The sequence below is a fragment of the Aricia agestis genome, chromosome 4, assembly GCF_905147365.1.
Source record: "Aricia agestis chromosome 4, ilAriAges1.1, whole genome shotgun sequence".
NCBI lineage: Eukaryota > Metazoa > Arthropoda > Insecta > Lepidoptera > Lycaenidae > Aricia > Aricia agestis.
The window spans coordinates 8,317,351-8,330,487 of NC_056409.1; the positions used below are offsets into that span (position 1 = coordinate 8,317,351).

The window sequence follows — 13,137 nt, forward strand, 5'->3', positions numbered from 1 at the left end:
ATGTACATGAATGTGATCGTGTATGTTTGTATATATCTGTTATATGTTTTAAATTGTAATTTTCCATCTTTTTAGTAAAAGATGGCCCCGTGCGAGTTTCTTACGCCGGTTCTTCTCGCCGGGTTAGTTCCCGAACCGGTGGTAGGCACCGTAGTATCGACGTTCGGTAAAGTTTTTGTAAAAACATTACTCCGAATAAAAATAATTTTGATTTTGATTTTGGTTTCGTTTGACAGCTCGAGATTGTTGCTCTATTCCGCTAGGTATAATAACTTTATGGTATAACGCTTCTTGTCTCTTTCACTCGCGCACAAAAACAAGGTTGCGTCGGTTTTTGCGCTGATAGATAGGCTTAAAGTTTGTTTACATTTCTTTTGTAAATAAGATAAATAAGACACTAATTTAAAAATAAAATCTTTATTAAAATTTCACACTCCACAATCTATAGAAGACATTTGACTTACACTACAGAAACAACATTAACTAATATAAAATGCCTTGATTGCTCAAAAAAAATGTATTTAAATTAGGTTGATACCGGTATACAATAATACCTGGACTTATATTACATTCGTATTTTTTAATACAATACAAGAATGAGTATCTAGCGGACGGAAAATACTTACTAGTTACAAGACAAGTACGTTCCACAAACACATTAGGATTAAAGTAAAAATGCTATAAAATACTCTATTTATATGAATTATTGTTAACATTACTGAGAAAATGTTTAACACTGATCTTAGCTTACGTCTTTTATTTTGAGCAAGGCAATCTTATCTATTTAAATAATTGAATTAAAACAATCTATCATAATCGTAAATTAAATTGTAAAAATAGTAAATAAATGTATCAATTATGAATTGCAACATAATATAAAGCATAGTCAATCTTGTTAAGCAAACTATTACTACAAGTATGACACAAAATCTAGTCTTAATTTTTTGCATTAGGTACAGAAAATAATATGTAACATACAATTTTGTCAAGTATTTGAAACTTACTGAAGCGCTTTTTCTGCAGAAACTACATCAAACATTATCATCTTAACCTAGTAGACAATTCAATTTCTTCAATGTACTAATGAAAGTTTAGTAATAATTCGGTGGAAGTTGCAGATTAAAACAGTGAAAAACAATTACACATAATATATAACACAAATGTTACATTATAACAATTAACTTTTTCCTTTGGCAAGTCATACATCTACTCTTGTACCATTTAGTCATGGATAATAATCAATTATAGATATTAGACAAATTTTAAGTTATAAGTTATTACAATAGTAATTTTTTTCACTGAAGTGCCTATGGTAATTGCTGTATACGTTTCTAATACATAGTTGATATTATTAGGACCTATAATAATAATAGTTTCAACATAGAAAAGACTTCTTGCACTTACAGGAAAATTTTCAAAGTAAATATTATCTTCTTTTAATAAACCGATACTTTTCCAAATGTTGAGTTTTCAAAACTGTAACATTGTAAAGATATTAAAATTTGATATTCAATCAATAATTGAAGCAAATCACTTAAATTGAATCAAAACCTAATATTTTGTTTGAATACTTACTATATCTATTTATTTTTCGAGAACACAATGAGGATGTGACAATCGAGATATCTTTTATAGTATTAAAACGTTAGTAACGTTTTTTACGTTATTTTATCAGTAAAATAATAAATTATCTTCTCAAATTATTGATTTTATACATTTAACTGTCTCGTCAAACATTGTTCTGTCTCCATAAATTAATATTAGCTATATAAATTTTTCCTGAATACGATTTTTCTAAAGCCGTTCTAAAGTTTGCGAAATATTTAAGATTGCAATTAACTTTTTATAAACTTACGAAAAAGCTGTCAATTGCCACCACCCATTTTAATCTTATGCCAAAATATAAAGACTAAAATTAACTACAAAATTAATAAATATACAAACTAAATTATATAATTTGTATTGAAACATTCCATTTATGTAACTTTTTATTAAACCTATATTTAACAGATTATGTATTTTTTATTAATCGCACATATTTACTTCAAAGAAATTTAATCGCACATAATATAGAAACTCTTACTTTGATCAAGTTGGCAATACCAGTTTTTTGTCTTTTGGCATAGTTTATTTCTTTAATATTAATCCATTATTAATCTTGAAAAGGAGAACGGAACCTTGGACAATAGCTTCCTCTGGATGCTTCACTGTGAGAATACCATGACAATTCATCCTGGTTCATATTATACAGTAGTTAACCGTAAAATTGATCATAGGGTAAATATTTTTACTATGATATGACAAGAAAAAATGTGTGATTTATGTCGATCAAGGATTTGGACATTTTTTATATATACATAAACTATACGGAGTTTTATTATTTAGATAAGGTGGGATAATATTATTGCATAGAAAGTGTTAATTATAAAAATTACAAAATTTATTTAGTTTCAAAATTTTTGTCTTCATGAGTTGTGAAAAATATTTTACTCAAATCAGTAAACTAACGGCTGTTCCCAATATTTGATCTATCTCTGGTTTTGCCCTACTAGAAATAGGAATAGCTCACATTAGATATTAGAGACATATATTTTATGTCAATTCAATGTTAGCTGCGATCGGTTGTATGTCAAACCAGAGATAGATTAAATATTGGGAAAGGCCGTTACCCATGTCATTAGAACCTTTGATACCAAATTATCTTTTATAAAAATGTCAATAAAAAGTATAAAATCTGATAGATTACTTATTTAAGATACGAACACTGTCGGTTCCCCCATAGAGTCCGTCTTGATTTCTGGTTGCAGTATGTTATACAACTTCGTCAGTTTGTACTTTTGGTCTGGCTTCCTTCCTTTGGTAAACAAGAACCTTCTCACTCACCTCGCCTTCTGGAAACTGAGAAAACAATATTATTTCACATTATAATTCTTAAGGCCGGTATAAATAGTCAGTACTTAAGATGCGACCCGGTCTCAAGACGCGGTTCGGCTCTGTGATTGGTCCAAATTTTGACAGCCAACCAACAGAGCCTGAACCGTGTCTTGAGACCGAGATGCATATTGAGTACTGACTATTTATACCAGCCTAATGCTAAGTACTCACATACGGTTTTGCTCGATAGTTTTACTCCAAATCGAGCAATAACCACTGTGTGGACCGCAAAACTGACAGCTCGAAGGCTCGCTTCGAGCCGGCCTCGATGGAATTAAATATGTCAAATATGTCATTTCCTTCGATTCGGAGTAAAACTATCGAGCAAAACCATATGTGAGTAATTAGCATAGAGTAGCTTTTACGTCACAAAATAATCACTGTTGAATTAAATAGTTTGTGACATTAATGAATATAAAAATTAACTATCAAATGTAAGCATTTCATCAGTATGTAAAAGCTCACAATGTGACCAATGAATCAGGAATACTTTTCGTGTATGCATTTGGTATACTGTTGCAATAGCTACAACAGGAAAAACAATACAACTGAAATTAACTTGGCATCCACTTTCAAAGTTTCCTTAGCCCATGTCAGGTGCGAGGAAGGCGGGTATGCATCCTGCGGCCTGCCCCGCGAAATGTGAGAACGCAATGTAGAGTGCTTGGTTAACTTTCGCTTTAATGTAGCAATGAAGAAATTGATTTGGACGGGTTATGTCAATTCAATGTACAGTGCTCCCAAAGTGAAAGCCTACGATAATGCGCATAGAATTTTTCGGCAACGGTCGTATTTCCCGAGCGTCGGAAGACGTCGCTGCAAAGCGCTGTTTATTAACTTAACTTAAGAAAAACACCGCTTTGCGGCGACGTAGAGGTGCCATACGTTTCTTGGACGTTACAATGGTAACGCAACATAGACCCATTTTTAACATGTGTGCTACACTGCTACGAACTTAAATATAAGCGTACCGATAACTGGTCAAAATTTCACAAGTTAATTTTTTTTTCGTGAACTGGAGATAAGGACAAAATGATAGTTGACAGGTAACTAAGTATATAAACAACTTTGTTCATGGCGTTGCCATGACATGACATGTTTTGGTAACATGCGCATAAGAGGTTTTTAAGAAAAATTACGCCGACGAACACGTCCCTTGTAGGCTTCAACCCCCGCCGCCATTTAAAAATGTTATGGCAACGCTACGAACAAAGATGTTTATCTTCTTTTAGCAGTGTTTGCTCTGTTCAGAACCAAAATTCTTTAAGGGTTCGAGAGGACTAAGCATACATGTGAGTAAATGCCATAAGCAGTCGTCAAATAGCAATGTACATGTTCCTCCCCCTCTCCCGCATACAGTTCAGTAATTGCAAGCCGAGGATCTGTGTTCTGTCCTTTCTCGCTTAAAAGCATCCACCCCTGTTATAAAAAGAATCCCAAGAGGCGCCCGTGTGACTGTCGCCCTAAAACTTTCCGAAGTATTAAAACGGGTTATTAAAGAAAATTCTAAAGATGCATGGAAAAACCTTTTTGTCTTTTCATACGAAATTTTCCACGCAAATTCCTCTTCTAAAAAATGTTCTCTTACGAAAATTATAAAACAAAACTGCGTTGAAAAAAGTTTTAACATTTATTCCTCCAGTGATTTTCAGCGGAGTAATACATATTTTAAACGACAAGAGCCATTGTGTGTCAACAAAATCATAGAAGCGAAAATCTGTGACGGGGATATAAAAGGCGCGTCCAATCTCCTATTTTCATCGGATGTGCGGGCTACAAATTCCCCAGACACCTTGACTGCCTTAAAAGAAAAACATCCGTATACCTCTGTAACTCCTAATCTCCCTACACCGACCGGTTCTGGTATAGTTGCTGAAAGCAAAATGGTGCTGTCTGCCATAATGTCTTTTAGGAACGGTTCGGCAGGTGGCTTGGACGGGATTTCACCGCAACATCTCAAAGATCTAATCTGTAGTTCCACTGCTGATGCTGGTAAAACACTTCTGAGCGACCTGACGGATCTCGTAAACCTAATGCTTTCAGGGCAAGTGAACTCGGAAGTTTTAAATGTACTATACGGTGCTAATCTCTGTGCTCTAAAGAAAAAAGATGGCGGAATCCGTCCAATTGCTGTGGGTAGCACTTTTCGTAGAATAGTCGCTAAAATCTGCTGTAAAAGTATTCACCCCAAATTGATTAAGGAATTCAAACCGATTCAATTAGGTTTCAGTTGCAAAGGCGGTTGTGAAGCTGCTGTCCACAGCCTCAGGGGGTTCATACATAACTGTGACGATGATGTAGTTCTCAAAGTCGATATCAAGAATGCTTTTAATTCGGTCGACCGCCGTGCCCTGCTTAATCAGTGCTTAGACAAGGTACCCGACATTTATCCCTTTATATGGCAGTGTTACAATACGCCTACTCAACTCGTTTATATGGGCCATTTGATCGACTCTGCGGTTGGCTGTCAGCAGGGAGATCCCCTTGGGCCGGCTATTTTTAGTTTAGCCATTCATCCAATAATTTCGACCCTTACTTCTAAATTAAATATTTGGTATCTTGACGATGGGACCATTGCAGGCCCTCCTTCCACCGTTTGGAATGACCTAAAGTGTATAATAAGCGAATTGGAAAAAATTGGTTTAAGTATTAATTTTTCCAAATGCGAGCTTTTTTTTAGTGACAAATTTACGACTCAGTCTAAAACCGCTGTGGTTAATAATTTTAATACTTTGGCCCCTTGTATTAAAGTAATAGATAAATACGCTCTGCGCCTTTTAGGAGCTCCTATTTTGGAGGAGTCAATTCCACTATTCCTAGAGGAACAAATGTTGAAATTTCAAAATTCTTGTGATCGTTTGGAAAAAATTAATATTCATATGGCCTTTCAAATTATCAAATTTTGCTTGTTTGTACCAAAATTTACCTACTTTCTAAGGTGTTCTCCAGTTTGGAAATTTACCAATAGTTTGGCCTCTTTTGACGCAGCCATCCGTAAAATTTTGACCCATATTTTTAATTGTTCACTTACGGATAGGGCGTGGTGCCAAGCATCACTCCCTATTCGCTTTGGGGGCATCGGCATCAGGAAAGTGTCAGATGTTGCTCTTCCAGCCTTTCTATCTTCAGTAAATAGTACCAGTCCATTGACCCGCCAAATTCTCTCCCCTTCTTTTGGCAACTTTGATTTTCCGTTTTATAGTGACGCGTTAGAGGCCTGGAGAGAAGCTAGTGCCAATGGGGCCGTTCCAGCCAACATTTGTTTGCAGCGTCTTTGGGATGAGCCGCTTTGCCGTGTTGTATTTGATAAGCTAGTTAACTCTAGTTCCGACGCGGCTGAGCGGGCCCGTCTTCTGGCTGCTGCAACTTGGGAATCTGGACTCTGGCTCCAAGCACTTCCATCTCCAAATTTAGGCACGTTACTGGACAATACCACCTTCTCCCTTGCCATCAGTCTGCGACTAGGTTTGCCAACAAACCATCCACACTGCTGCCCTTGTGGATCTATGGTAGATCGTCTGGGTCACCATGGGCTTTCTTGCCAGCGGAGCGCTGGTCGTCTGTCGCGCCACGCGGCATTGAATGATGTTGTACGTCGGGCTCTTGTCTCCATCAACGTTCCGGCTATTTTAGAGCCGATTGGTATTGCCCGTGATGATGGCAAGAGACCCGACGGCTTAACATTAGTTCCATGGAAAAGTGGGAGGTGCTTGGTGTGGGACGCAACATGTGTCGACACACTGGCGGCCTCCTATTTACATGGAACTTCAGTGACGGCTGGTGCGGCGGCGTCCGAAGCGCAAACGCGTAAGCGGCGAAAATATGTATCTTTAAGCCGTGGCTACATATTTCTGCCGCTTGCGTTTGAAACGTTAGGCCCGTGGGGGGATGATATGAAAAAGTTTTTCAATCTTATATCATCCCGCCTCATAGATCGCACAGGTGACCAGAGGGCTGGAGCGTATTTTGGCCAGCGATTAAGCCTGGCCTTACAGCGGGGCAATGTGGCTAGTATTCTGGGCACTCTCCCTAAAGGCAGCAGTCTGGATGACAACCTTTTTTATATTTAAACTGTTCTCTTTTTACGCTAGTTTTTATTGTAATTTAGTTTTAGGTACGTATATTATGCATACACGAATGGGAGTTATGCAGGGTAATGTGTTTATAGGCTTTATCTTCTTTTTTATTTATGGCTCCTTTGTGAGTTGCCAGATAAAGTTCGACAACGCTTTCAATGAACGTGAGCGGCGGCGCTGCTAGTAAAGAAGAACTGTCAAAAATTGCGTTTTTGTATAATGGCAGCGTTATAGTTCCTTTTTTCGCCACATTCATTTAAATCCTTGTCGAGCTCTAATTAGTTACCTGTCAACTGTCATTTTGTCCTTATCTCCAGTTCACGTGTCCACTTTCTCATAAGTTAACCGTGAGCCAACCGGGCTTCTGTAAGTCCGCCAGATGGCGGACTTACAGAAGCCCGGTTGCACCACTAAAAGGCAGATGCCTTTTAGTGGTGCAAACCTGCATCTATGGGTGCCATTAAATAAGAAGAAGAAATAATCAACTTCCTTGATAGTACATACCTGTGTGTGCGGCAGCTCGTGCAGAAGGCGGTAGTCTCGCAGCCCGTCCAGGCGGCCGCGCAACACGTCAAACAGTACCACGAGGGTCGGGGGCTGACGGACAGCGAACTCGCGCGCCCACCACCGGTTGGGGTTGTTGAAGAACACCTCGGATTCGTACGTCTCGCCTGGCGGCGGCGGGTCGCAAGATAGGTAGCGAGTTGACACATTCGCGTGGAGGTGGCTGAATTATAAGAATGGTATTTATCTATACTAATATTATAATTCTGAAGAGTTTGTTTGTTTGAACATGCTAATCTCAAGAACTACTGGTCCGATTTGAAATATTATTTCAGTGTTAGATAGCCCATTTATCGAGGAAGGCTATATAACATCACGCTGTGACTTTTAGGAGCGAAGAAACAGAGGAAAATGTGGAAAAAAAACGGGAAAAATTATTCATCTTTGAGAGCTTCCGTTGCGTGCGCTGCTAAAACGGTCCAAAATATCCAAAAAATATGTATGGAAGAATTATTCCTCTTTATATGATCTACAAAAATGACCATAATGCTAAGTACTCACGTACGGTTTTACTCGATAGTTTTACTCTAAATCGATAAAAAACCATGGTGTAGACCGCAAAATTCACTGCTCGAAGGCTCAATATCGAAATATATGATCACTCGTCTGTTGATATATTAAATACGCCGACGTGGACGCCTTAACAGTTATAAAAGTAAGAACAAATCTATAGTTACCTGTATAATGGCGTCGAATGGCAAGGCATAGCAAACAAAATCGAAGTTCTGTTGTTCGAAATATTCTCACGTAACAGAGGCATCACCTCTAGAGTTGCTTTTTGGTGTATCAATCCAAAATATGCGGCGGGAATAGCATTTCCAACAAGTAATGCTAATGCCAAGGTGTAAAGTTGCCATCTGAAATAAGGAAATTGATTACAATATTTTTCACTGGTTGCATAATTCAAGAAAACGAACAGACGGACAGACATCAAAGTCTCAGTAATAGGGTCTCGTTTTTACCATTTGGGTATGGAACCCTAAAAATCACCCATTATTAATATTATAGACATAACACGATTTTATATTTCTTTAAGAAACATATGATCTGAGTTCTGACATGCTGATCTAGATAGCAATAAGTGTGATTTTACTGATGTGTAACTTACTTTTCTGCCTTTCTGCTCCATGGGACAATAACATCCTGAGCAATATACAGCAAAATTGGCAGCAATGGCAAAACAAATCTGAACTCTTTGTGAGGTATGTAGCTGAAATACAAAACATTAACATAGTAAAAGGTTATATCAGAGGAAACAAATAATATTAACTTTGTTTGTAATTCAGAATATTTAACATTCTGAAAACTTACATTACACAATCAATTTAAAATTTTAATAATACAAAATACATATGTTTTAAATCTTACCTGTGAAGAGCAACATGTAATGCAGCTGCGGATAGTAACAGAGTGCCTATTTTATTCTCCTTTGGTCTCCTTAAAATCTTAGCAATACCCCAAATTACAGGCAATATATTTATTCCCAATACAGCAGGCAGACCTTGAGTAATATACCAATGCCTGAAAACATTTGTGGTAAAAAATCAAGTTAAAATAGCATTTGAAAAATTGTTAATCATTCAAACTGCTTCTTTTTCAATTTGTCAATAATAACTTACCATGGATGCTTGCCATAGAAGGATGCAATATCTTTCAATACATTTAACTTGAAAAATTCCCAAGGAGTAATTATAAGTTTTCCATAAAAAAATGAGTCCAGCGCCACAAGTGCCCCACCTGCTAAGACCCTGAAATAAAAAAAATACAATTAAAAAAGACAAAAAAAAAACATTTTATAAGTAAAAGCAACAACTGACTGTTTGCATACAAGTGATTGCACGATACATCATATAAAGTCTTACCCTATTGGCAGATAAGTCTGCAGCAATAGCTGTGGACGACCCTGATTTGTAGTCACCAAGTTATAAAGACCCAGAACAATCCACAGAGGAGCTGATGTGGGTCTCACAAACACAGATGTACAGGCCAGCCAAATCCATCTATTGTCCTCTAAAATAAAAATTAAAACAAGATAAATAAGAAAAAAAAACCGGCCAAGTGCGAGTCGGACTCGCGCACCGAGGGTTCCGACAGCTTAAAGGTATTATAGACCTGAGTATTTGGTATGAATTTCAATTTAATACCTCTACGCGTTTATGAGGAAATGGGTAGTAAGTTTAAAATTATTAAAAAAATATATATTATGTGATGTAACTAAAAATTTATGGTTTTCGTAATTTTTCCTTTATCTATGCTATAAGACGTTGCTTCGTACCAAATTTCAAGATTCTGAGTTCACGGGAAGCACCCTGTAGGTTTTGATTCCCTTGCAAGTGTCGAAAATTTGCGGCATAAACGGCTGTATCTTTTGATTGCGTTGGCTTAGAAGTTTGATTTTTTCACAGCTTCAAGGGACAGTAGACCTGAGTAATTGATATAAATTTCAGCTTCATACCTCCACGCGTTCCTGAGAAAAAGGGTCTTGACAGACGGACAGACGGACAACAAAGTGATCCTATAAGGGTTCCGTTTTTTTCCTTTTGAGGTACGGAACCCTAAAAACAAGTGCTGAATCACTCCCTCTTCTAGCCTAATTCATTTTCGAATCAATCAAATTTGTACTGAAAATAGCTTTTATGTTACCCTAATTATATAGTTACTTACCTTTTTGATAGTGTGAAAGTTTTCCTTCTTTGAACGGGAACAAGGATAGGGCAATTGCTACTAAGGCAGTTTCCAGGGTTTGTAAGAGAGTCCTGCTGCATGTGTAAAACCAAAACCATGATGTCAGGATTAAGAATAAAGCCCATTTTCGATTACCAGACCATTTGTAAAAACTGTAATCAGCTGCAGAGCTTATGATGGCTTGTAAAATTCGTGGCAATAATACCTGAAAAAAAAAAAGTAGTATGTAGTTCACTTTAATCACATTTACTTGTATTATTTTGGTTACTTGTTACACATTAATCTACCTACTTTAAGGCTAGGAAAATGTCTAGAGACTATGACTACTAAACTACTAAGAGAAGAGCTATTTTATGGGTATAATTTATTTCTGTAAATCATTACAGACATACATACCAATGCTTCAGGATAATCCAAATTAGTAACCTTCAGCAGATAATATAAAGCAGTCACAATGCTTGGGTACAGGAAGCTTCTTATGCCTTTTTGCCATTCCCAGGTAAGGGTTCCATAGCCAAATGCTTGTTTATGAGCAACTTCTAATGTTTGCCAGTATTCGTCTGGCACATACCATGTCTGAACAACGAACACAGACAGAATCCTCACGATAAGTATAGCAGACAGAACCTGGGTAGGTCTCAGACTTCTCAACAAAGCCATTCTCCCGCCTAAAAAGGTAACACAGTTAGTCTATAAATAGATGACAGGATTCGGTCACATTTTACTACGGTAAATATGCAAAAACGAAGGAATTTACAACTTCATGTGGTAAAAGAATAAACAGGCCGGGCTAGCAGTAAGATTAATCTAATATTTTTTTGGCAATTTACTTGCGAGGAGTGTCAACTAACGCGTCCACAAAAAAATCACTATTTCTGAATGAATGTTATGCTAAATACGATCTTTAGTGATTCATTAAGCACTTTTCTTTGTAATTTATACCATTTTAGGTATCGATAAGTCATTCAAACAGAAAATAATAACAAATATTTCTACAAAATCGCTAACCTCACCAACACAACGCCGCCATAAACCATAAACTATAGAATTCCATAGAGATTTTCTTTTTTTTCGTCCCGGTCGGGACAGGCAAAGGATTCCATAGAGATAGAGTAAAGTAGTAAACCTGCTTTTTTATTATTGAAATATACAATAAACTTACCGTGGGATGCAATTCACCGAAGAAATGTAGAAAAGCTTGTTCAAAATGACACTGACAGTTCGACTGATACTGTCAACCATCTGTCAAGTGTCAACTTATCGACTTCGAAATTCGAATGTCTTCGATAGAAAGGCAGAGTCACAGTATAGCAATATGTAGGGACCATGGAATTAATATATACTACGTATAACTGGAAAGATTACTGTGCGTCTAAGCACGTGCCGAGTGAGAGGTCATAAATCTTGGTCCGTCTCTCTCTAACTAGTGTAACCATTCCTATGACCTATCTGTAGGACATTCAAATAAAATCGCTTCGCTCAGTACCTATAATAATTGTCCAGTGTCCTATCGGTCAATCTCGGCGATAGCGGCTACGAATAATAAAGTTTTAATTATTCGTAGGGTAGCGGTCAATAACCCTCTGTCAAATTTTTTTCATATTTCCTATACTCCACTCGGGCTAACTTGTCGCTAGCAGACTTGACTCCCTGTCAAAAACTTGTCATTTTCCCTATAAAACCACGATAAACAATATCTGACACTTCATTGTCAATCGCGGTTTATATGGAAAATGACAAGTTTTTGACAGGGAGTCAATGACCGCTAGCGACAAGTTAGCCCGAATGAAGTATAGTTTTCTATACAAACCACGATTGACAATAAAGTGACAAAATATGTTTCTAGTTGGGGTTATATCGTATTTTGCGTATCTCGATTTTTTATATTTTTTCATTACAATATGTAAAGTTTACAGTTCTGACAAGATATTGTCTTTAACCCGTAACCGAGTTGTGTAGACAATAATATACAGACATAAATATCGATGTGAACTGAATATGAAGCTTAACACTTCGAACTTATAAAAAGTTGGAAATTATCATCAAAATATTAATACGCGAACGAAAAACTTTGTAACCCTTTTTACGAAAAATAGGGAAACGTAGGTGCATGAAATTTTGCACAGTCATAGTTTATATGGTGAAGGAGTGCCCAGGGCCCCCGTAAGGGATACTGGCGCCTGTGTGCAAAAAAGGACTTTGGCGCCCCTTAAGGCATTTTTTTAATGGTAGGTAGGTGAAATAAAGCAGATAAAAATCGGCCAAGTGCGAATCAGACTCGCGCACGAAGAGTTCCGTACCGTTAAAGTGCAAAAATAGACCAAAAATTTTTTTTTCTTTAAAAAAAAAATTTCCTCTTTGGTTTTGGCGCCCCTTAAGAATGGCGATTTGGTGCCCCTAGAGGGTGGCGCCCGTGTGCATTGCACACATTGCACATATAGTAGCGGGGGCCTGGGAGTGCATCGAACTAATATTATTTTAAAATTATGCCTTTAACCACGGACGTAAAAAAAATACGGACGGATCGCCATTAAGAAATGAGTGAAGCACCCTTAATAAGCTCAGGCGATCATATGTACACATCTTGCACAAACACTCGCACTGTAATAAGCCGATCGTACCGCCATTACGCAATTAGACTGCATCGCGGTGACACATCTTTGTCATTCATAAATAAAAATAAATATGCCATCTTGTGTTGTAAAATGGTACAGGAACAATACAACCTTACACAAAAAACATCAAAGAATAATATTTCATAGGTAAGATAACATATTTTTAAAGTATTTTGATAAAATAATGTAAATATTAATTCAACTTCAACAGGTCAGTAATGTCCATAACAAAGTGGGGAAATTTTCCCCAAACCGGGGAAAAT

General features: G+C 37.0%; 1 protein-coding gene across 3 annotated transcripts; it reads right to left on the reverse strand.

Annotated features, from left to right (window-relative positions):
• Positions 1-2,615: 2,615 nt before the first annotated feature.
• LOC121726367 (GPI mannosyltransferase 3) lies at positions 2,616-11,311 on the reverse strand. 3 transcript variants are annotated; one of them, XM_042113706.1, is made up of 10 exons: positions 11,268-11,311; positions 10,656-10,927; positions 10,239-10,464; positions 9,437-9,584; positions 9,194-9,322; positions 8,943-9,095; positions 8,683-8,784; positions 8,252-8,431; positions 7,515-7,737; positions 2,616-2,898 (listed from the first exon to the last, which is right to left on the reverse strand). In XM_042113706.1, exons 2-10 carry the CDS (start codon positions 10,917-10,919, stop codon positions 2,812-2,814), a joined length of 1,512 nt encoding a protein of 503 aa, XP_041969640.1. In that variant the 5' UTR covers positions 10,920-10,927; positions 11,268-11,311; the 3' UTR covers positions 2,616-2,811. The 3 variants fall into 3 exon arrangements, with proteins under 3 accessions (XP_041969640.1, XP_041969641.1, XP_041969638.1); XM_042113707.1 differs by lacking the exon at positions 11,268-11,311 and adding an exon at positions 11,090-11,208; XM_042113704.1 differs by lacking the exon at positions 11,268-11,311 and adding an exon at positions 11,111-11,166.
• Positions 11,312-13,137: the final 1,826 nt, after the last annotated feature.